This window comes from Chrysemys picta, chromosome 8 (genome assembly GCF_011386835.1).
Source record: "Chrysemys picta bellii isolate R12L10 chromosome 8, ASM1138683v2, whole genome shotgun sequence".
Lineage (NCBI taxonomy): Eukaryota > Metazoa > Chordata > Testudines > Emydidae > Chrysemys > Chrysemys picta.
The window spans coordinates 10,381,842-10,405,321 of NC_088798.1; the positions used below are offsets into that span (position 1 = coordinate 10,381,842).

Here is a 23,480-nt window from a genome sequence, read left to right on the forward strand (position 1 = left end):
TGTTTGACTCTACTCCTTCACTAATTGTTATTGGTCCCCTTTACCTGTGTGCTGAATGCTTCTTCAGTTAAATGCTTGATTTTTTCTTCAAAGAAAGAAAGAAAATCTTCTATCTTCTTGTCAACCAATTCAGAGCTGGAAAAAATAAGAATGGGTAGAAACAATAAAATAAATAGCATTCCAATAAGTTGGGGAAGTCACCAGTTTTGAATTTGGGAACTAACATTGCCTGAGGAATTGTACACTTTGGCCTAGTGGAAGAGAACATCCCCCTCCTTGCTCTGGTATACACAATGTGAAGACATTTCCATTTTCTTCCAGTCCTTGAGAAATAAGGTAAAGATAGCTAGGAAAGAACATGGAAGACAATGCTACTCCTATATCAAGCAAGAGATTATTAATGCTTGATTCAGCATCTGTCAGGGCAGACAGAGTATTACCAAAAATAGTTCCACTTCAGATGGGGACAGTGAAGCAGATGAGAAGAATGACAACTGTTACCAGCTGTTTATCTATTGAGACAGAATATTAATATGCAGCTCCTCTCACCCTATTGGGCCAGCTCAAAAACCTGTAAAAAAAAAAAAAAAAAAGCCCTCCAGGGCTGGCAGTTTCTAAACATGGATGTATCCAGCTGCCCTATATTGTGGCCAAATTGTTGTTACCAGAAAAATAATCCCACAAAAGGAAACAATCATTTTTCAGATTTCTTTGTCAGAGCACAGCTGCTCCGTAAGAATAGACTATTAGCTCTATCATGGTTCAAACTAGATTTGTTTTATTCAGTGAAAGCTACCTATTGTCATAAGCCAGATTAAATGTAGCTCTAGCTGTGAGGTCAGAAGTCAGTGCCCACACTCAATACACCATCTACACCTTTTTTCATCTTGATTCAACTGTTCTTAGAATAGGAGATAAAAAGATATTAAATCCATACACAGTCCATCTCCCTGCTACTCTAGGAGTGTTCCCTATCATTAAGGTTAAGATTTTGTCAAGGTTATTTTTAGTAAAAGTCAGACAGGTCATAGGCAATAAACAAAAATTCACAAAGCTGTGTCTTGTCTGTGACTTTTGCTGCTGCAGCTCCCTGGTGGCAGGGAGCTGTAGGGTTCCCCCTCTGCTCATGGCAGCTGGAAGCTGCAGGGTGATCATATTTCCCAAAGAGAAAATGGGACACCCCAACTGCTCACCTGAGACCTGTTCTCCCTCCCCCAGCCCAGCAAGGTTGGCAGTTGCTGGAACCTTGCAGGGGGCTGTTGCCTATTGCTGGAGCCCTGCCAGGGCCCCACTGACTGCCAGCTCTAGAGTCCTGCAGCCCCTGGGGCTGAAGCAGAGAATGTCTAAGGTCAGGGATTCTGAGACTTCCATTAATTCCATGACAAACCTATCCCACATTCTCCGGTGCTTTGGACAGCTTAGTTTTAAATAAATCACACAATGGGGGTTCACCTTCCTTAGGGTATTATTTCATAGTCACATCTCACCACTTTCCATTTCTTCATCACATCCTATTTACTTCTTGTATTACCATAAATAAATCCTCCACTTATTTTCAACAGTGGCAATATTTAAATTCTTCAAGAGCTTTCCCCCATGCATTAGTATCCATAAGAACAATGAAGGGATCAAAAATAGAGACACGTTTGTTATTCCTAGCAATAGTTCTATCAAACCAGTGTTAACATCCTTCCCTTCATCTTAGTTTGAATTCTGATTTGGAGTGCTGCTTCACTTTCGCCAGCAAGGAGTTGTGAGCTCACCAGTTATCCATGCCGTATCTTTACCAGCTCCTGCTTATGGTCTCAATTCAGCAAAACATATAAGCACATGCTTAAAGTTATGCCCTATACTTAACTACTTTGCTAAATGAGGATCTAGATCATCAGTGTGTTTGGAGCTACACCTGAAAGCTTTGACTACAGGGCAGCGTGCAGTGACCCCACTTGCTAAGCTAGGTTTCCTGTCTGGAGGAGCACATTAACCTGTAACTCCATTGGCTTCCAATTAGTTTTTGGGTGCATTTCAAAATACTGTGTGTGTTATATAAAGCCCTATATGCTGAATCAGACTCAGTCCAACTTCTGAGTTTAGGAAAGAGCACCTATTCCACCATAATGGCTGAGTCCATCTGGGATGCTCTCAGATCACCCCCAGCTTTGAACACTGTCCATGTACCAGCTTCTAGTTGTGCTCTGTTGACCTTCAGGAGACCTTGATGGCCCATTTGGCTGTGCGCTTGCATGGTTGTAAGCAACTATTACTTCACCCAAAATCTGCAGAGATTAGCTGTGAAGAACCACAGAATTCAAAGGGCCCCAAGATGGAATCATTAACATGCAGTCCCCTCTTAAATCAGTAAGAGACTTACTTGTACTTTGTTGCTTGTGTTGCTACAGTAACAGAGAACCCGAGGATCCCAGATGTATTTCTACAGGTAGGGTACACATGGTAGCTTAAACCAAAAGGAGAAAGTCATTCCACTAGTACAAGCCATTTTACATTTACCATCCATAACTATGAAATCAGAATATTGTCAATACTTGGACATAAGGTATAAGCAAAGAGGCGTCTACCAATGCAAAAGATTCACTCTGGAATAACAAATCAAATCTCTTGCATCAAGTGGTCTGGGCTTTTTCTTGTTCAGCAAATCCTTTTTTGGGCTTTGTAAGATGCTTAGCAGAGTACTCATGTACTGAGAAATCCTACAAGCCAGAACTGTGAATGTGCAAGAACCCCCATAAAACAGGTACTGTGCAGTCAGGGTTAATGGAGTCTCTTAGTTCACACAAAAGGGCCTAAACAGAGGGGGATGCATCTGCAGTTGTGACAGGAGTTAAATTCTAGCTCAGCAGACCCCTTGCATAAATGCTGTGGGAAAGCTATAGTAGTGGCTAGTTGGGAGAGAGTGAGGGGAAGTTATTTTTGAGGAAGTCTAGCTCCACGGTCCAAGTCAATGTTGATCAAGCTAGAGGGAAAGTCTTCTGTTTAGACAAATTACATTAACTTCTGGTTATGGACTCTAACCTGGATGACAAGACCTTGCTGACTGCAAACTTTTTTTTTGGCCAGTAACTTGACAGCAGCTTTACTGGGCATAACCTTGCCATTTTTCAAAGAGCACCAAAGCAATTAAGTTAAAGATGGTGTTAAAAAACGCTGCTGGTTTTGGTCGTGGTATGTTACACTGTACTTTCAGCCACACTATGCAGTATGGAGTTTCTTAGTACACATGGGACTCTGGTACGATAAAGAAGCTGAACAGGAGCAGTACCCCAATGCAGTGAACTTACCCAAGGGTTTGCTTGGTTCGCAGGAAGTCAAAGCAAGGCTCCTCCATGTGCATCTGAAATACGGCATGAGTTCAGTCAGAAGGGATTGCTACTTACAGCAGCTTTGGTTTAGCTTGGTACAAAAGCATGATCAAAGATCAAAACAAGAAACAGTGGAAAGACACTAAGGCCAGGTCTACACTACAAACTTATATTGGTACAACTGAATACCCACACCACTGAGCAATGTAGTGATATTGATCTAACTCCAGTATAGACGGGACTATGTCAACTGGACCGCTTCTTCTGTCGACATAGCTACCGTCTTTTGAGGAGGTGGATTAACTACGCTGACAGAAGATCATGATGTCCCACTGCTGTACTGTAATCTGAAGACAAGCCCTAAAGCCTCAATTTCCCTCACATCCCAGAAAGGAATGAAATAGCTCATTTGGGTTGTCCTGGTATCAGTTAAACACACACACACACACTCTCTTTCTTCCCCCCCCCCCCCTCAAGGAACTAAAAGGCTTTCATTTTCATCTGTAGCATTGTCTTCACAGCAAAACAATGTCAGGGACAGGACAGAAGTGTCGCTCTCGGGGTGCATGTTAATAAGCACTCAAGATGTGTTAGGAAAGGAGCAAAAACTTACCACAAGCAGCTCCATAAGGGTGTATTCTCTTAAACTCCTAGCCCCAGACTAAAAGAAAAAACATTAATTGAAAACACTTTAGGAATTTCTCATGGAAAGAGAAGAGCTATGGGTCACTAGAATGGCCTTGTTAAGAGAAAAAACGATTCAGGATGGATTTCAGCAATAAGTATATATTGCAATTTGCAACAAAAAGAAATCAGACTTTATGGCCTCTGATGTGTGCTCAAAACAGCCCCCTGAGCGAAAGACAAGGGTCTGTTCATGGGACAATGATCACTCTGTGGGTGAAAAGGCAATTTCAAGGTAATCAGAGAGCAGGCACAATCGGGGAGGAAGGCAATATCAAGATGGAAGAGCATGGAATATGCCTGCATAAGGCATAATAAATCTAGAACTCTCTCAAAAGAATACAGACTATAACTTCATTAAGAAGGTTTTAGTAACTTGGGTCTTGCTCATGGGGATTCTGTTTATGGGCTCGCTAGAATTCAGAACATATTCTAGAAAATAATGGTTGGAGAACAGTCTGGATTAGGAAAGCCATCAGCATAACAAGTAGCAGCAGTCACCGCAAGGAAAATAAATGAGTATACTCAAATGCTTAACACATTACCTGATAATAGACTGTCACTTCAGAGTTGGCATCACCTTTGTTAAGGGCTTTCACCTTGCAGAGTAGGTGTGTGTTTGGCAGGTCTACCACCCGAAATTGAACAGGACACGGGTGCGGTAGGGGAAAGAACTGCAACTTTCTAAAGAGAGTCCAAACAGCAAAGCGTCAAATACTCACCTTCCCATTCCTTAAACCAAAACAAAGAACCAATGTTCATATTCTAGATGCCTCAAGTCTAATTAGCATCAATCCCCTCCCACGCCCACAAATTGTAACCAGTTTTGATGGCAGTTAAAGTAAGAGGTGAACATCAAAACCAGATTTCTGGAAAATAGTGACAATACAGTTAAATTTTTCTGAAAAAAGGAAATTCCAACTGTTTCCAACATTCTTTCCCAGCCCCACCAAAAGTTAACCAAGGTTCAGAGTTTTGGAATATACTTATAGCTCCCACTTGTAAAAGGTGAGAGAGTCACAGAAATACTCACTGAACAACATAATTCAGAAAATCCTTTGATTCCTAAAAGATAAAACAAACAGTTTTACTCTGGAGAATGGAGTTATTAGCCCTTTAGGTATCAGCCCCAATATATACTACAGCCATCCAGAAAGGAACCAGCGAACACAGAACTGTCCAATCCCCCCAGCCTTGCCACACATTACAGCATTTTGGCCAGAGGTTAACACAGCACAAGTCACTTCCTCCCCTACAATGTGACAGTACAACGTGATCTATGTTATGTTGAGGAAGAAAACAGACATCTCCAATCCAGTCTCTTCCTTGGAAGTTTGTAGCCTCTCAGGGCAATGTGGAAGCCAAGAAAGAGTAAACTAAATGTGAGAAATGTCTTAAGAGAATCTGCTAACAGATGTTCACAGCCATGGATGTGCACAAAAGTAGTACTAGGTAAGTGGGAATGCTATGTAGGAGCAGCTTGGGCACCTGCTGAGGCAGTGCCAGCAAACAAGAGAGAAACAGCAGAGCTTATGATAAGTGCTGCAGGACCTCAGGGTATGTCTACACTACCTGCCAGATCGGTGGGCAGCGATCGATCCAGCGGGGATCGATTTATTTTATCGCGTCTAGACGCGATAAATCGACCCCCGAGCCCTCTCCCATCGACTCCTGTACTCCAGCGCCGCGAGAGGCGCAAGCAGAGTCAACGGGGGAGCGGCAGCAGTCAACTCACCACGGCGAAGACACCACGGTAACTCGATCTAAGTATGTCGACTTCAGCTACGTTATTTGCCTAACTGAAGTTGCGTAACTTAGATCGATTTCCCCCCCCACCAGCGTAGACCACGGCTTACTGTGCGACTGCAGGGCATCCAAGGTCCTAAAAGTTATTTAACTCAAACTACAGCACAAACTATACTTAGCGCAAAATAGGGAGTCTCTGTTTGCAATGTAAGAACCATGGTTAAACCTCAGCTTCCCCTACAGTCCATCAGCCCACATGGCTATGTTTGTCCTTACAAGGATCCCCATCCCCACCAATACACTAGTGAATTTCCAAAAAGGATCGACAGACTAAGGATAAACTGATGGGTACAAAGTGAAGACTGCAAATTTGTTCCTCAGTGGCCACCCGTTTGTGACACTGCATGGATGGGGACAAACCCCGCTGTATCCAAGTTTTAAAAAGCCCATTAGACTAGGTCAGGCCTATGGCTGGATCAGACAGTCCTCACTGGAGTTCAATAGCAGCTGTGAGACAGTAACAATAGTAATATTGGGCCCTAGAGAGACAGTCTCTAGGTCATCCTGTCACACACAGGCTGTATCTGCACTGACAGCTTTAGGGAACTTTTCCACAGGTGCACCAGCACTGAAGTGTTTAAATCACCATGTCATCGATACCTGGAGTTTAAAAAGTGACTAAGTTCGTTTAGACAACACAGGGATAAAATCACCAGTGGCCAGTTCTACATTAGCTGTCCCATGGTGTTAACAGGGAAGCTGCACCTATGTGAGAGATCCCCAAAACTGCCAGTACAGACAAAGCCATAGACTGGTGAAACAGGGGTTGTGCCAAACGGGTTTAATCACTTTCTAAATTCAAGAATTTATGCTTCAGCTGTGGAAGTTGGTACTCACTCTGCTTGTGAAGTTTCCTTGTACAAGACCCTCCACATAGAGCTGAGATTTGAAAGCCTTAACAAAGGATGAGAGAGACTCGATGGAAAGGCCCTTCATTAATGTCTCATATTTATCTATCATAGACCATCTGCCATGCTCCAAAATTAAAAGACGCACATTTCTGTAACAAGAGAAAAAGTTATTTAATTCAAAATACGTTAACCACCAGTGATGTAGAACCCTTAACTTCTTAAACCCAAGTTCTGTGACAAGCAAAATTTCAGCTAATCCTAACTAGAAATATCAAGTACTGATCAGTTTGCCCTGGGACTTCAGCCCTGCTTCAGCTCCAAAATGCCTCAGGTAACCTGGGATCTCTGCAGCCCAACTGCTTTGGGCTGTCCTTGGGGAAAAGATTTAAAGCCTGCTTCCCACAATAACCTCTTTAAACAGCATTCGTTGAGATGTGTTGTGATGTGCAGACTACCCTTTCTTCTCTAGGTCACTGATATAGGTCTGTTTTTTCCCACTGCAGGAGTTTTAAAATATTACTCGAACAGCTCTAAGTGGTTCACAACATGATCTGTCAGAAGCAGAGCTGCATGTGGTAATATAGGCTATTAAATAAAAGTAGTATGGAGTGTTGTTGTTGTCTTTGTGTCAGTCCCAGGATATTAGAGAGACATGGTGGGTGAGGTAATATCTTTTATTGGACCAACAGAGAGAGAGAAAAGCCTTCAAGCTACAGAGCTCTTCCTCAGGTCTGAGAAAGGTACTCAGAGTGTCACAGCTTCATACAAGGTCTAACAGATAGTTTAGCCTAAGAAGTTAACATGTATTCTAAGGGAACATTCAAGGTCAAGTGGCCAGTTAACACCCCTGTAGTCATAGGACCAAAAGTGGGTTATAGATTGAAGAATTTTTGGGGACAACCCACAAAACCAATGATATACCTGAGATACACAATGAAATTTCATTCTCCACACAGACAACAAACTCCCTCACAAATTTACACCACCACTTCAACCACCACCATCCGTCCATTAAACTCTCTCTGGAACACTCCCACACTAGCATCAACTTCCTGGACATCTGGATCAGCTTCAACAATGGAACCCTAGAGACAACAATTTACAAGAAACCCACAAATCACCACACCTACCTTCACAGATTCAGTTACCACCCCAAACACATCAAGAAGTCTGTTATATACAGCCAGGCACTGAGAAACCCCAGAATATGCTCCAAGGAGAAAATCCGGGATATACACCTTAATGCAGGGATTCTCAAACTTCATTGCACTACAACCCCCTTCTGACAACAAAAATTACTCCATGACCCCAGAAGAGGGGGACCAAAGCCCAAGTCTGCCTGAGCCCCGCCCCCCAGGGCGGGAGCGTGAACCCTGACACCAGGGCTAAAACATTCAGGCTTCAGCTTTAGCCCTCGGCCCCGGCAAGTCTAACGTCCGCCTTCATGACCCCATTAAAATAGGGTTGTGATCCACTTTGGGGTCCCGACCCGTAATTTGAGAACTGCTGCCTTAAACTTAAAACTGCCTTCATTAAACTAGGACATTCCCCCCGAGAAACAGACTGCATCATGGAACGAGCCACCCAAATACCTGAGAACCCTCTTAAATACAGAAATTGAATCTCCTTTGACCTCACAACCTGAGTTGTCACCTACCACCCCAAACTCATATGGGGTATCAAGCAACTACAACCACATCTGATGGGGACCCCATCCTGAAAAAAATCTTTCCTGAACCCCTTCTTTTGCCTTCAAACCTCCCCCCCCTCCCCCAAACACCTCATCATCAGAAGTAAGTTCCCCCTGGACCAGGACACACCAAATCAAAGCAGCATCAGACGCTGCCAGAACAGATGCAAAACCTGCAGACATATCTCCACTGCAACAATGATCAACACTCCCCACAACACACCTTTAAAGATCCATGGGTCCCGTCTTACACACGTGTTATCACAACACGTGGCGTGCATCATCCAGTGCAGTAAATGCCCCCAACAACTACGTGGGTGAAACCAGACAAATCACTATGCTCTCAAATGAATTCACATAGGAAAATGATAAAAGACAATATCACCAGTAGGTGAACTCTTTTCACAAAGCAATGATTCTATTTCTAACCTATCAGTTCTCATCCTCAAAGAAAACCTGCACAAAACTTTCAAAAGACAAGCCTGGGAACTTAAATTCATAATTTTGCTAGACATTAAAAACCATGGTCTTAATAAAGACACTGGATTTATGGCTTAACAACAATCTGTAACCCACTAACTTCCCCCCCCATTTTTGTCCTATGACTATAGGAGTGTTAACAGCCCACTTCAGCTTAAATGGTCCCTTAGAATATGTGCCAACTACTTATGCTAAACTATCGGTTAGACCTTGTATTTAGCTGTGACAAGCTATGTATGTCTACACAGCAACTAGATACTCGCAGCTGGCCTGTGCCAGCCAACCTGGGCTCACGGGGATCAGGCTACAGGACTGTTTCATTGCTGTGTAGCCTGCCAGGCTCAGGCTTTAGCCGGTAATAGTTATGTTACACCATAAAATTAGCTGTATGAAAAAAATATCAATAAAGAAACATCTTCATTTATTAAAGAGCATCCAATGTGCTGGGGCTGGCAAGCCTCACACTGAATCAGGACAAGACGGTTATCACAGGATCCTGCCAAAAAGGGCTGAAGCCAGCCCTGCCCCCCCTTCCATCAGCCAGCAATATCAAGCTGGAAGGAGAGGGAAGAGGCAGGCTTCTGCAGTGAGCTGTACTGACACAGGGTTCTTCAGTCCGAGAGCAGACCGAGGGCATGGACTGAGCAATCTTATTACTAATTCCTTTAATTAATAAAGCCAAACCCCAGGAAAGGGATGAGTTGTGTCTCTACAAAGTGCATCATTTGTGTTTTGGAACAGGAGGTACAAGGCTTATATGATTTTAGAGGCAGTTTTAGACATTAAACATGATTCCCAGTTAACAGTTATGTTTCTCGCTTGCCAAGTAAAATTAACGTACAGTAAACTGTGATCTCTAAGGTAATGTCAGACAATAACTGTAAATTCTTTCTGAGATGGGTATTTTCCTACTCACTTCTGTCTCATCTTAAAGGATAACAACTATATTGGTTGTTATGAGCAGACAAAAACACTTTAGAGAATCCAAACTGGTCTTCACTGCAGCTTTCAGAAAATCAGAAATTATTTTGTTTGGGGGAGACTAAAATCAGAGGTTTAACCCCCCCCTCCCCATTCTTAATTCAAATGATGTCAGGCATATACCTGTACAAGTGTATTAAATGTGCCTTTTTATAAAAACGGTGTCAGATTAATCCATGAGCTTTGTGAAGAATTCTTTTTAACTTCTACTCTTGTCAGAAGAGGCTTTTTACAAACCCTTCTCACCACTGTGAAATAGATTTGCAACTTCCTTTAATATTAGTACGTAAAATTAGCTCTGATTGGCCTGATTCTACTGGTCTCAAATTACATCTCTCCTCCACTCAAGCCATCCTCTCTTGATTATTAGATAGCATGACAAGAGTTTAATGCTGATTTTGGTTGGTTTGTAATTTACTCAATACACACTCCCTTATATGAATGAAAAAAAATACCTCTGCTTTGTTATGTAATCAGCTGCACCAGCACTTATAAAGCAGAAAGTTACCATTTAAGTTCTGTGCTCTATTCTTGAGGATGCCAAGATTCATTTCATTCACTGACTATGCAGAATACTGCACAGTAATTTATCCTTGTAACAGGGAACTCCTGCAGCCTCATGATAACATAATTAAAGCAGAGAAAACTCCACTTTACCTATACCTCCACCTAAACCAGAGAAAGCCCATCCACATTTAATCTCCCCACAGACACTCACTTGGCCAGGGTCTCTGGTTTGATGAGAATGTTAAAATAGGTCTTTTTTAGCTGCTCTGTTATCATCTCAAAAACCGCTGGAGTAAAACTGAAGTCAGACAGGTGGTCAATGATGAGCTGAAACAGCAGCTGGAAAGAAAAATAAAGTGTTTTCTAAGCTATTTTTACCAAATAGGAGAACATTATTTGCCAAAGAGGAGGACACTGAATTCTAGACATTTTTTTCCTATATTAGAAAGTCAGAACCTTCTATATTTTTTGGACAACTAGAAAATTAGTAGGAGGACATCACAAAATACCTGAGCAAGTCAGAAGGGAAAGGGTATTCAGTCAGACTGTTTAAATCTCCAGGGTCTGTTTTGATTATTAGGCATTTTAAACATTTGGAAAAAATCTCTCTTGTGAAAGATTGGCTGTGAAAGATTCAACAACCATGCCCCTTCAATGGAGGGCTGCAAAAGCCCCCATTCCAGTTCTCTGATCCCCCCAGGAGTCTCCCAAATACAGGGAGGACAAGACTCGATATTCCTGACATTTCTAAAATAAAGGACAAGCACAAACAAATCCTGTTAAATGCATGCACAAATCTATTAACCCTCCTTTGCAGGTCTCCTTTAATAAAGCAAAACATTTGTTTATTTTGACTACTGTATCTCCTCAATGGGGGGGGGAAGAGGAGAGAGCGTTTTTAAAATTATGTATATTAATGGAAGCTGAGAATGTGTAAAAAATGCAGAACGCAGTACAGATCAGAGCCTCAATTCTCTCCACACCCATGGTTTTCCTTCTCCCTCATGTTGAAGATTTTACTGTGTATATTTCAAAGGACACACTTTGGCCCCATATATACAACTGTAATCAAGTCAAAGGACCCAGGTCCAATTTGAACTGTCCAAGGCTTTCACCTTGTTAAGTCTAACCTACAAGTTTTAACAGTGTTGTAACCAAGTCCCCTGACCCAGTAATAGTGGTAGTGCAGATAAGCCCTTACTCTCCCTCATCAGCCTCCATTTGAGGCTGCCATGTCCTAAGTAAGCCAGCAGGGGGGAAGGAGGGCGGTGTGGGGTAAGAATTTGTTAACCTCTAATAAAATCAGATCCCAAACAAGCATGCCCAGAAGTGGTTTGTAATTGCTTAGTTTTATCTTAATTCCACCTTCTGCTGCAAATGTATCTAGAATACTATTCTCACAGACAATGAGCCAGTACGCATGCAAGTCTGTTTTGTTCAACTATTTCTGGCTTACAGATAAGCAAAAATGTAAATAGTAATTCAAACAGGAAAAAAAGACTGTTTTTCTGCATTGTCCTCTGCCTAACCCTCCCATCGCCCCCATATACCAATTTTTTGTCACTTTAAATAAATCCACAAAAGCATGGAAAGCTGCTGCCCAAAAGGAGAGGTTTTGAAAACTGTTCCAAGCACATGAAAACTGTATTTTATAGTGGAAGTCTCAGAGTAACTTTATCTACTGCTAAGCGAAGTGCATATTGGAAAGCAATGTTCAAAAGTTTATTTAGAAATACCTGCAGCTGCTTCAATATTTCCACAACTGAATAGTGCTGGGCGTTTCTCAGTGAAAATATCCCAACAAGATTACTACATGAGGTCATTTGAGACACAGGAAATACAGCTGAACATGTGAGACCAGGAAACCTTCCTTACTAAAAATAGTCATTTTGGGTGGAGAGAGAGGACGAAAGGCAGAGTGTTAACAGAGATAGATCTATGTTAGGTTATTGTATTGCTACCCATCACCATAATATCTGAGTGCCTTCTACATAAAATACACCAACAATATCAAAGTCCCTACTGGACTTCACAAGTCTCTAGCTCTTCTCCTTTTATCAAAAGCTTTGTTCGGGATCAGGCATTTTATGGTGGTTTTTTTAGTTTTGGGAGGAGGAATAAGAGGAGTCAGTTGATTTTGAGAAAGTTTCTTCCTCCATAACTAGAATGACAATCAAATAGGAATGTATTTTGCAGTTTCCCCTGAAGATGGCCAGACTGAATTTGTCTGATCAACTCTGGAACACTGTTCCACACCTAGCTTTCTTGAACATCTCCTGCATTTCATGCTGGGCATGTTTCCCCACTGCACTCCAACCAGCATCAATCCCTGTCACTATGCCTTCCTGCTGACCTGGTAACTTACACACTCTCTCTCTGCTCTTGCAGATTTATGAGCATCTCAGCAGGAAGACTTTTTTTTTTTTTTTTTTAAACACTGTATACAAACCCATTAATGGGTTGCAAGGCCACTAATAGACACCAATATTTAAGGACAGAGCTGTGAATAATTTAGAAAATGATAACCAGCAAATTGCTGGTTGACTCATAGTAGAGGAAAAAATACTGCTAGTACTCACTGGTAGTTTATGATTGAATCCTTTCACTCGAATGACCAAACCATGCTCCCCAGCTACCAGTTTGTATTCCAGTTGAGCAACATCAGCTTCGTATGCTGGTTCAGCAAGGTTGTGGGTGAGGATGTTTACAAAAGTATCAAAAAGCACCACACTGCATGGAGAAAGGGGTAAAAGTGGGAACCAAAAAGGAAGAGAAAAACACAAACCACCATGAAGTCAGTGGGTCTGAGGGTAAACCCCGAAGTGTCCTAAATAATTATTTCACTAAGTAGCTAAAGATATTTAAGACTTAAATCACAAAACCCAATTTAAAAAACGGACTTGTATTCTGCAAGAAATTTAGTCCTGGGTAACGTAGAAGTCTACAAACACAGGGCTGTGAATCTCTCTCTCTCTCTATTCAAAAAAACCAGGGCTATCTAGAGGTCATTTTGGCATTAATTAAAATACTTTTGCATCAGTTGAGAAAGGAGAAGTTATTCACTTTACAAGGCACATCAGGATAGTACACAAGCAACCCCGTTCCTCTACTATATGTGGTTTAAAATCCAACTAGAATAAAGAATGTATATTTCAAGCAACATCAGCTAATAGTAAAGTGCGTTTGTTGAATATTGGGGTGTTAACATAGAAAATATGCTCACGGAATTTGAGAGAGACAGCTTTATTTGAAGTGGAAGTTGCTATGATTAGGATTTAATAGGTATAAAAAGATCTTATTACTTTAAGTAAAAGTCCTTTTAAGCCAGTTAAAAATTCTAAGTGCCATAGAGAATTAGAACCAACTGCTTCTGGTTAAACGTTCAGACCAGTATTTTCCCTAGTAAGTCCTGCAGAAAAATAGTTTTACAAAAATATTAAAAAAACCCACTCCCCCCTTGCAGCTCCTTAGTGGTCTTATGATAAAGTCACTATACTGTTTGTTACAACCGATAGACCTCGGGGCTAGTCGGGGTGCCATGAATGGGAGGACAAGGTGCATATGCTGAATTGTAATCCAAAGTCTCTGTAATGTGCTCACATATTATAGCTCTCCAACTGGTGCTCTCAATTGCTTTCCCCCTCACCTACACACTTTTCCCCAAGTTGTTGGCTATAGTGTCTACAACAGGCAACTCTTTTCAGCACAAGGCCTTTGCAGAAACATTCTGTTCTAGCAGATGCACTTCTACAGTAACTCCTCACTTAAGGCATCCTGGTTAACAGTGTTTTGTTGTTACATTGCTGATCAATTAGAGAACATGCTCATTTAAAGTTGTGCAATGCTCCCTTATAACGTTGTTTGGCAGCCGCCTGCTTTGTCCACTGCTCGCAAAAAGAGCAGCCCGTTGAAGCTAGCTGGTGGGGGCTTGGAACCAGGGTGGACCGATAGCCCCCCCTAAGTTCCCTGCGCAGCAGCCGCCCAGGAGGCAATCAATTGCCAGGCAGTTCCGCTGTCCCTCCCCCCACTGCCATGTGCATGTCTCTCTCTCCCCGCTCCTTTAACCCATCTCCATAGAGCGGGAGGGTGGGGACAGACACACACACGACAGGGCTCAAGACTGTCTCTGTTCGGTTTTGAAAGATGTGTTTTGTCAGCGTACTTTCGAGACACAAATGCATCACACACACACAGTCTCTCTGGCATGCTGTCTCTCCTCCCTCCATTCCTGCTGCCCTGTAGTGTGAGGCTACATTAACAGTGCGTTAACCCTAGCCGAGTGCTAGTTCATCGTTTAGCAGTAAGGCAGTCCCTGGGAAATATCCCATCCTCTGACTTCACCACCTCAACCAGCTTCACAATCATCATTTAAACTGTTTGTTTAAAACTTTTACTGTGTGTATAAAAAAGATATAGTCTTTTATCTGGCAATAAAAGTTTCCCTGGAACCTAACCCCCATTTACATTAATTCTTATGGGGAAATTGGATTCGCTTAACATTGTTTCGCTTAAAGTACCATTTTTCAGGAACAGAACTACAATGTTAAGCGAGGAGTTACTGTACTATTGTGTCACTTTCATTTTGCCTGCCCTTCACCATGGGAAAACTGTACCAAAAGTCTTACACACTTCCCTTCTCCTACACAAACACTTCTCCCCTTCCCCCAAAACTACTGAACTGTAAAGAACGTGAAAGAGGAAACCCAATTGTTATGTTCTATCTTCAAGTTAATTGGGGGTGGGAGGAGGTTGTTTTTAACCCTGTATAGGAATTTTTACTGCTCTGCAAAATAAGCATGAGAAAGGTAATTCTTACTTCTCTGCAGACTGCTGTATCAGTGGAGATATCAGATGGAAACGTATATAAGCTGGGAAAAAAAAACATAAATGAGCAACTACAGAAACACAGGCAGCTTTAACCATTAACTGGTTTTTCCTTCACCCCATTTGCTGTTTCCTGTCAGTGCTTTTATTTGAACCCCATGTGTAAATGCTTGTTCAGCTGAGACAACATTTTTATCTGTATTGAATCAATAAAGTAGTTCCCTTCCGTCCCCACTTACCCTTTAAACAGAGGTGAAAGTAAGCCGGTACAACGCGGTACAGAATACTGGCAAGAGCCGGTTTGCCGTACCGGGGCGGCCGGCTTCCCCAGGGGGCAATTTAAAGGGCCTGGGGCTCCCAGCAGGGGCTGTAGCCCCAGGCCCCTTAAATTGCCACCAGAGCCCCACTGCTGGAGCCCTGGGGTAGGGCTGCGGGGCTCTGGGGGCTATTTAAAAAGTCTGGGGCTCCTGCTGCTTCTACCGCCCCGCCCACTACTCCAGGGCTCCGGCAGCTATTTACAGGGCCAGGGCAGTAGAAGCAGGGGAGCCCCGGACCCTTTAAATAGCTCCCAGAGCCCCGGGTGCTGCTGCTACCCCAGAGGCCGGGGGGGGAAGGGGGGGGTTGCGGAGGGCACTTACCTTACAGGGTGGGCTGGGGCTGGCTCTGACTCCCTCAGCCACACTTGAATCAGTTACCTCAACTGTAAATTCTTGGGCTGGAACACTCTTTTTGGGTTGTGCGGATATGTACGTGTAGTGCCTCGCACAATGGAACCCAGTCACTTTGATTAGGGCCTCTAGGGACTACCACAATTACTAAGCCAAATGCAAGCAAGTGGCACCTAGAATTTATTAACCATCACTTCAAGCAGGCTTATAAACAATAGTCAGGCAAAATCCAATGAAACAACAATCCAATGAATCCAAATGAGGAATGGATGTCCTCAAGACTTCACATTCTAAATCCCAGGCAGCAACACCAACTGAAACTAGGAATGGCAGGGAAGAGGAGCAGAAGCAAGATTTTTGAACAACTAGCTAGGAAAAAAAAAAGAACTATGTAGTGAAGGATTATAACTCCCTAGCCAAAAATCTGACCACCAAGCTCCAACCCGAAGCCACCTAAACAAAGAGCTAAACACAAAAGGGGGTTTTATAAGTGCAATGGCAACTGGAGTGATGCTCAGTGCTGTTTGGAAATCAGATTAAAATGAAGCTACAAGTCCTAACTCTAAATAAATTTCTAGGACTATTTTAGATGCCTACTATTGCATATGAAAAGTTTTGCTTTGCACATTGGGTGTAATATATCAGTTAATAGGCATTACCTTTGGGAATTTTGAATTTATCATCCTTCCTGTACCACAGACAGCCTTGTTGTGTGCTTAGTATTTTGACAGGATATTCCGACTCCGGGCAATCAGGTGCTTTCAGAGCAAAGTCAGTGGCTAATGTAGAAACAGAATATGTGGGTTACTGTATCTCAATTCTACAGCCATTAACGCAGGTTTCAAAACTGTAAGCAGGCTGCTCTCCTCTCTCATGTCACTATAGTACATTCAGTTGCACACTTCCCTTTGGTGAAGTACGGATGGGTCATTGCACTGTCAAGAGAGGAGGCCTTTTATAGCCTGTTTAAGTTTTTTTGGTTTTTTTGCTTCTTTTAACAGATCCAGATGCTATTTAAGGGTCTGTGTTTTCCCCCCAGAAGAGCAGGGAATAACCTAACATTGCTCTCTCAGTAATCCAGGTACCATTGTCTATAGCTATATGCAAGCGATTCACGAGTGTACCATGGCAGCTCTGCTTGGTTACCTGGTCCTTGTACTAAGGAGTATTTTAAAGAGGCATTGTCAGGTCAAATTTGGCCAAAAATTTAAACTTATAAAAAAGTCTGTAATAAAAATTCAGAAACAAATGTTTCCATATTTTCTATCTATTCCAGTGGAAACAGTTTATGTAAAAACTAAACATTCATAAAAAAGGAAAACAGACCATGTCCTAGGAAAACCCCTATCCTCAAAGGGAATGTCAGGGAAGAGAAAAATGACGGAGTCCACTAGATACTAGTCTCTCACTCACCTATATATTTATTTTCTTCAGGTAGGTGCAAGTCCTCATTTAACTGAAAGTCACTGGCCCATAAATCACTCCAGTATTTGTCAATATCTGTGAAAAACATTAAATTAAAAGCAGATAAGCTATCTAGCTGCAGACCCTTCAAATAATAATTCTTTCCTTTAGATGTTTGTCTCCATGCCTGTCTGCACAAAGACTGGGTCTCCTTTCCTGATGCCATTTGGCTCACCTTCCCAGCCTCTGCTCAAACCTCACTTTAAGCAAACTTATAAACAAATAGTCATTCTTTAAACACAAAGCTGTGTGCATTAACATCACATGTTACCAAAAACATATTGCCTTAGCCTTCATTATAAGAGTTTTAATCTCTATCCAGTACTGACTTGGGGAATTGGAAGACTCACCATGACTTTCCACCTCCCAAAAAAGACCCTGTAACAAAAGGACCTGCCTATCAGGCATAGAGAAGGGGACTCAGCCAATGCTACAGACAGAAAAGAGTAGCTATAGAATGGGACAAAGCACCTAAGCCTCTACTGACTCATAATAAAGTCAAGATCACAGTTGAGAAATCATCCTCCCACTCCTGTGTACTTGCATGCTGTATTGCCACCCTGTTTAATAGGCTCTGTGACCTCAGACACTTCAAAGGGTCATTTTACCTTCCTCACTGTACTGTGTCCCAAACCATCTCTCCTTCAGGTGACATTTTCCTTCATTGGCAGCAGACAGCAGAAACAGGTTGGCTCTCTGAGGGCAGAGCTGGTTAAGGGCATCAGCAATAACCTATAAAGATAAACCAATATCCAAGTTCAAATGCAACTTTAGCTGCGTCTGTCAAGCTGTAAAATTTAAAATTACTCTGAAAATCCAGAAGACAAAAAGATTACACATCTACTCTTAACCAAGCAATCTGCTTTCTGAATTTTTTTTCATTACAGAAGTGATGCAAGTAATCTAAAAAACCCATTCCAATATGTCTGAATTTCCCAAACTTGTACACTTCAAATATACATGTTCAGAGCTACAGTGCTACTTACATTAGGTTTGTATTCAAACAAAAGCTGATCTCCTGTCAGAAAGTCCTCTTTCTGAAACAACTGCATATTTTCACAAAGGCTTTCCACATAATCAACTGGATCAGTCTGTAAACAAGTAAAATGGTGTTTCACACATCAGACATCTGAAATGTTAACTTTTTTTTGCTAAGTAGAATTTATTGTGTGCTGCACTTGTTGAGTTTTAGTTCTGGTTATTGAGCCTAAATGCAATTCATAAACAAATCCTTACTCATGGCACTCAAACACCCACTTCTCCCCAGCCCTGAAACATTAGAGGGCTCATCCTTAAGAAGAAACACTAATGAAAAGGTTTCTGTTTTCTCCCTATCTTGTGACTAGCTGCAGAGAGGTTAGATCTGATTGTACTTTTACAAAAGCAAGAAAAATAACTGTATTATCCTGGCTACAATTATGGGTCTGTCTACACTAGGGAAAAAAGGCATTGCATGATGCCAATGGCTGGATCATGTTGATGCAAGGCATATACCAGTGGTTCTCAACCTGAGGTCCGTGGGCCCTTGCAGCCCAATCAGTACAGAGCTGCGGCCCAAGTGAAATCTTCAGGGACATACAGGTTGTATTGGATAACACACTGTGGGCCACATACACGTCCCACAATAGTAAACAGATTGAGACCCACTAGCATATACAAACAGTAGCTGTCCCTGTTTTTTTTACAAATGCCAATTGTACCACCTGGTAATCACACCTGGGACAAGGTCTTTAGCACATGATTGATGCAGTGAAGTCTGCAACAAGTTTCTCTCCAGTCCTGACAGGAACTCAGAAGCTGTGAGTTCAGCTATTTAGCCTAACTCCAATCCACAATTCAGAAACGCTTAACTTTCTGAAAAAAGAAGAACAGGAGGACTTGTGGCACCTTAGAGACTAACAAATTTATTAGAGCATAAGCTTTCGTGGACTATAGCCCACTTCTTCGGATGCATATAGAATGGAACATATATTGAGGAGATATATATACACACATACAGAGAGCATAAACAGGTGGGAGTTGTCTTACCACCTCTGAGAGGCCAATTAATTAAGAGAAAAAAAACTTTTGAAGTGATAATCAAGCTAGCCCAGCACAGACAGACAGTTAGATAACAAGTGTGAGAATACTTACAAGGGGAGATAGATTTCAATGTTTGTAATGGCCCAACCATTCCCAGTCCTTATTTAAACCGGAGTTGATTGTGTCTAGTTTGCATATCAATTCTAGCTCAGCAGTTTCTCGTTGGAGTCTGTTTTTGAAGTTTTTCTGTTGTAATATAGCCACCCGCAGGTCTGTCACTGAATGACCAGACAGGTTAAAGTGTTCTCCCACTGGTTTTTGAGTATTTTGATTCCTGATGTCAGATTTGTGTCCATTAATTCTTTTGCGTAGAGACTGTCCGGTTTGGCCAATGTACATGGCAGAGGGGCATTGCTGGCACATGATGGCATATATCACATTGGTAGATGTGCAGGTGAACGAGCCCCTGATGGTATGGCTGATGTGATTAGGTCCTATGATGATGTCACTGGAATAGATATGTGGACAGAGTTGACATCGGGGTTTGTTACAAGGATAGGTTCCTGGGTTAGTGGTTTTGTTCAGTGATGTGTGGTTGCTGGTGAGTATTTGCTTTAGGTTGGGGGGTTGTCTGTAAGCGAGGACAGGTCTGTCTCCCAAGATCTGAGAGAGTAAAGGATCATCTTTCAGGATAGGTTGTAGATCTCTGATGATGCGCTGGAGAGGTTTTAGTTGGGGGCTGAAGGTGACAGCTAGTGGTGTTCTGTTATTTTCTTTGTTGGGCCTGTCTTGTAGGAGGTGACTTCTGGGTACTCGTCTGGCTCTGTCAATCTGTTTTTTCACTTCAGCAGGTGGGTAGTCATTCTCATTGTTGTATTCCAGGATCTTGCCCGTCCTCACTGCGATGTGGGTCTCAATCTCCTCCCGGGCCCGCTCCACGTTGCCGGGTGCTCCTGTGATCTCAAAGACGGGGTCCCGGTCCCGGCTGGGTGTGATGATGTAGGTATTGGTTTGCTGCTGGATCCGCTTGATGGTGGCTCCTTTGGGACCCACTACCAAGCCCACCACACGATAGGGTACACGGACCCGGATGGTGACTTGGCCGGGCAGGGTAGGGGCGCTGCCAAAGGTGGTGCCGGCCTTGTTGCGGGAGGCCCGGATCATGGAGAAGTGCTCAGCTGCCGAGATGATCTCCCGCCTAGCCATGGCAACGTCTTCCCGCCGCCCCGTCACCATGAAGACTGGCTCCTCGCCACGCACCGGGGTCTTGATGTAGGTGTTGGTCTTTTTTCACTTCAGCAGGCTGACAAAGGAGGTGCTGTCGTCATCATGAATAAATTGGAATATGACCAGGAGGCTGCTAGACAGCTCTCTAACACCACATTCTACAGGCCATTATCCTCTGATCCCACTGAGGATTACCTAAAGAAACTACACCATCTGCTAAAAAAACTCCCTGACAAAGCACAGGAACAAATCTGTACAGACACATGCCTAGAACCCCGACCAGGGGTATTCTATTTGCTACCCAAGATCCATAAACCTGGATATCCTGGACGCCCCATCATCTCAGGCATTGGCACCCTAACATCAGGCTTGTCTGGTTATGTAGACTCTCTCCTCAGACCCTACGCTACCAGCACTCCCAGCTATCTTCGAGACACCACTGACTTCCTGAGGAAACTACAATCCATCGGTGATCTTCCAGAAAACACCATCCTGGCCACTATGGACGTAGAAGCCCTCTACACCAATATTCCACACAAAGATGGACTACAAGCTATCAGGAACAGTATCCCTGATAATATCACAGCTAACCTGGTGGCTGAACTTTGTGATTTTGTCCTCACCCACAACTATTTCACATTTGGGGACAATATATACCTTCAAGTCAGCGGCACTGCTATGGGTACCCACATGGCCCCACAATATGCCAACATTTTTATGGCTGACTTAGAACAACGCTTCCTTAGCTCTCGTCCCCTAACGCCCCTACTCTACTTGCGCTACATTGATGACATCTTCATCATCTGGACCCATGGAAAAGAAGCCCTTGAGGAATTTCACCATGATTTCAATAATTTCCATCCCACCATCAACCTCAGCCTAGATCAATCCACACAAGCGGTCCATTTCCTGGACACTACTGTGCTAATAAGCGATGGTCACATAAATACCACCCTATACCGGAAACCTACTGACCGCTACACTTACCTACATGCCTCCAGCTTCCATCCAGGACACACCACACGATCCATTGTCTACAGCCAAGCTCTAAGATATAACCGCATTTGCTCCAATCCCTCGGATAGAGACAAGCACCTACAAGATCTCTATCAAGCATTCTTAAAACTACAATACCCACCTGCTGAAGTGAAAAAACAGATTGACAGAGCCAGACGAGTACCCAGAAGTCACCTCCTACAAGACAGGCCCAACAAAGAAAATAACAGAACACCACTAGCTGTCACCTTCAGCCCCCAACTAAAACCTCTCCAGCGCATCATCAGAGATCTACAACCTATCCTGAAAGATGATCCTTTACTCTCTCAGATCTTGGGAGACAGACCTGTCCTCGCTTACAGACAACCCCCCAACCTAAAGCAAATACTCACCAGCAACCACACATCACTGAACAAAACCACTAACCCAGGAACCTATCCTTGTAACAAACCCCGATGTCAACTCTGTCCACATATCTATTCCAGTGACATCATCATAGGACCTAATCACATCAGCCATACCATCAGGGGCTCGTTCACCTGCACATCTACCAATGTGATATATGCCATCATGTGCCAGCAATGCCCCTCTGCCATGTACATTGGCCAAACCGGACAGTCTCTACGCAAAAGAATTAATGGACACAAATCTGACATCAGGAATCAAAATACTCAAAAACCAGTGGGAGAACACTTTAACCTGTCTGGTCATTCAGTGACAGACCTGCGGGTGGCTATATTACAACAGAAAAACTTCAAAAACAGACTCCAACGAGAAACTGCTGAGCTAGAATTGATATGCAAACTAGACACAATCAACTCCGGTTTAAATAAGGACTGGGAATGGTTGGGCCATTACAAACATTGAAATCTATCTCCCCTTGTAAGTATTCTCACACTTGTTATCTAACTGTCTGTCTGTGCTGGGCTAGCTTGATTATCACTTCAAAAGTTTTTTTTCTCTTAATTAATTGGCCTCTCAGAGGTGGTAAGACAACTCCCACCTGTTTATGCTCTCTGTATGTGTGTATATATATCTCCTCAATATATGTTCCATTCTATATGCATCCGAAGAAGTGGGCTATAGTCCACGAAAGCTTATGCTCTAATAAATTTGTTAGTCTCTAAGGTGCCACAAGTCCTCCTGTTCTTCTTTTTGCGGATACAGACTAACACGGCTGCTACTCTGAAACCTAACTTTCTGAAGTTACCCACAGCGCATTTGTTATCTTTGCTAGACTTCGCTCCCACTTTGTGGGAATTTGTGTCTTGTTTTGTTTTAAAGGAAGCAAAGTTGGGACTTCAACAACAGCTCCAAACTATCTAAACCAGGGGTTCTCAAACTGGGGGTTGCGACGTTACTACGTGGGGGTTGTGAGCTGTCTGTCAACCCTGCATAGGACTGACAGCCCAAGCCCTCATTAAATTAAATCCCCCCATTTTTAATTTTAGGGGGAGGTCACATTCAAGAGGCTTGCTGTGTGAAAGGGGTCGCCAATAGAAAAAGTTTGAGAACCACTGATCTAAACTAACCTTTTCTCTTTTCCTCAAAAGAGACAGTTAATACCATCGAAAATACTGTCAAACAGGCATCTCTCCTGTAAGAGACTCTAGCTAAAGGGAAAGGGAATAATGGATACTGTTAAAATGAAAGCCTTAATACTTTCCATTTCAAATGCTTTAAAGTGTTTTTCCTTCTTTTCCTGTATCTTTCTTAAAAGGTTAAAAAGCTTTTGTTACAATGGGAGTAATCCAATAATAACTTGACACAAAACCACAGACCGCACTTAACTATTTAATGCTTTAATAGCGAACAAGGATTTCATTGAAAGGTTTCAGAGTAGCAGCCGTGTTAGTCTGTATCCGCAAAAAGAAGAACAGGAGGACTTGTGGCACCTTAGAGACTAACAAATTTATTAGAGCATAAGCTTTCGTGGACTACAGCCCACTTCTTCGGATGCATA

General features: G+C 42.7%; 1 protein-coding gene across 2 annotated transcripts in view; it reads right to left on the reverse strand.

The window, feature by feature from the left end:
* NRDC (nardilysin convertase) overlaps window positions 1-23,480 on the reverse strand; it is a 47,831-nt gene that overhangs the window by 1,788 nt on the left and 22,563 nt on the right. Inside the window, exons 15-28 of one of the 2 annotated variants that reach the window (XR_010589982.1) lie at window positions 18,259-18,363; window positions 17,881-18,004; window positions 17,222-17,308; window positions 16,468-16,587; window positions 15,133-15,184; window positions 12,896-13,046; window positions 10,528-10,655; window positions 6,645-6,807; window positions 5,035-5,066; window positions 4,547-4,685; window positions 3,931-3,978; window positions 3,297-3,408; window positions 2,372-2,455; window positions 45-135 (exon numbers count right to left, since the gene is read on the reverse strand). Coding sequence is in view for 1 of the 2 variants with exons in the window: in XM_065555344.1 (XP_065411416.1) it covers window positions 45-135; window positions 2,372-2,455; window positions 3,297-3,349; window positions 3,931-3,978; window positions 4,547-4,685; window positions 5,035-5,066; window positions 6,645-6,807; window positions 10,528-10,655; window positions 12,896-13,046; window positions 15,133-15,184; window positions 16,468-16,587; window positions 17,222-17,308; window positions 17,881-18,004; window positions 18,259-18,363 (1,377 nt within the window). In the remaining variant the exon portion in view is untranslated. The remainder of the gene's footprint in view (window positions 1-44; window positions 136-2,371; window positions 2,456-3,296; window positions 3,409-3,930; window positions 3,979-4,546; window positions 4,686-5,034; window positions 5,067-6,644; window positions 6,808-10,527; window positions 10,656-12,895; window positions 13,047-15,132; window positions 15,185-16,467; window positions 16,588-17,221; window positions 17,309-17,880; window positions 18,005-18,258; window positions 18,364-23,480) is intronic. The other variant, XM_065555344.1, reaches the window with a different exon arrangement.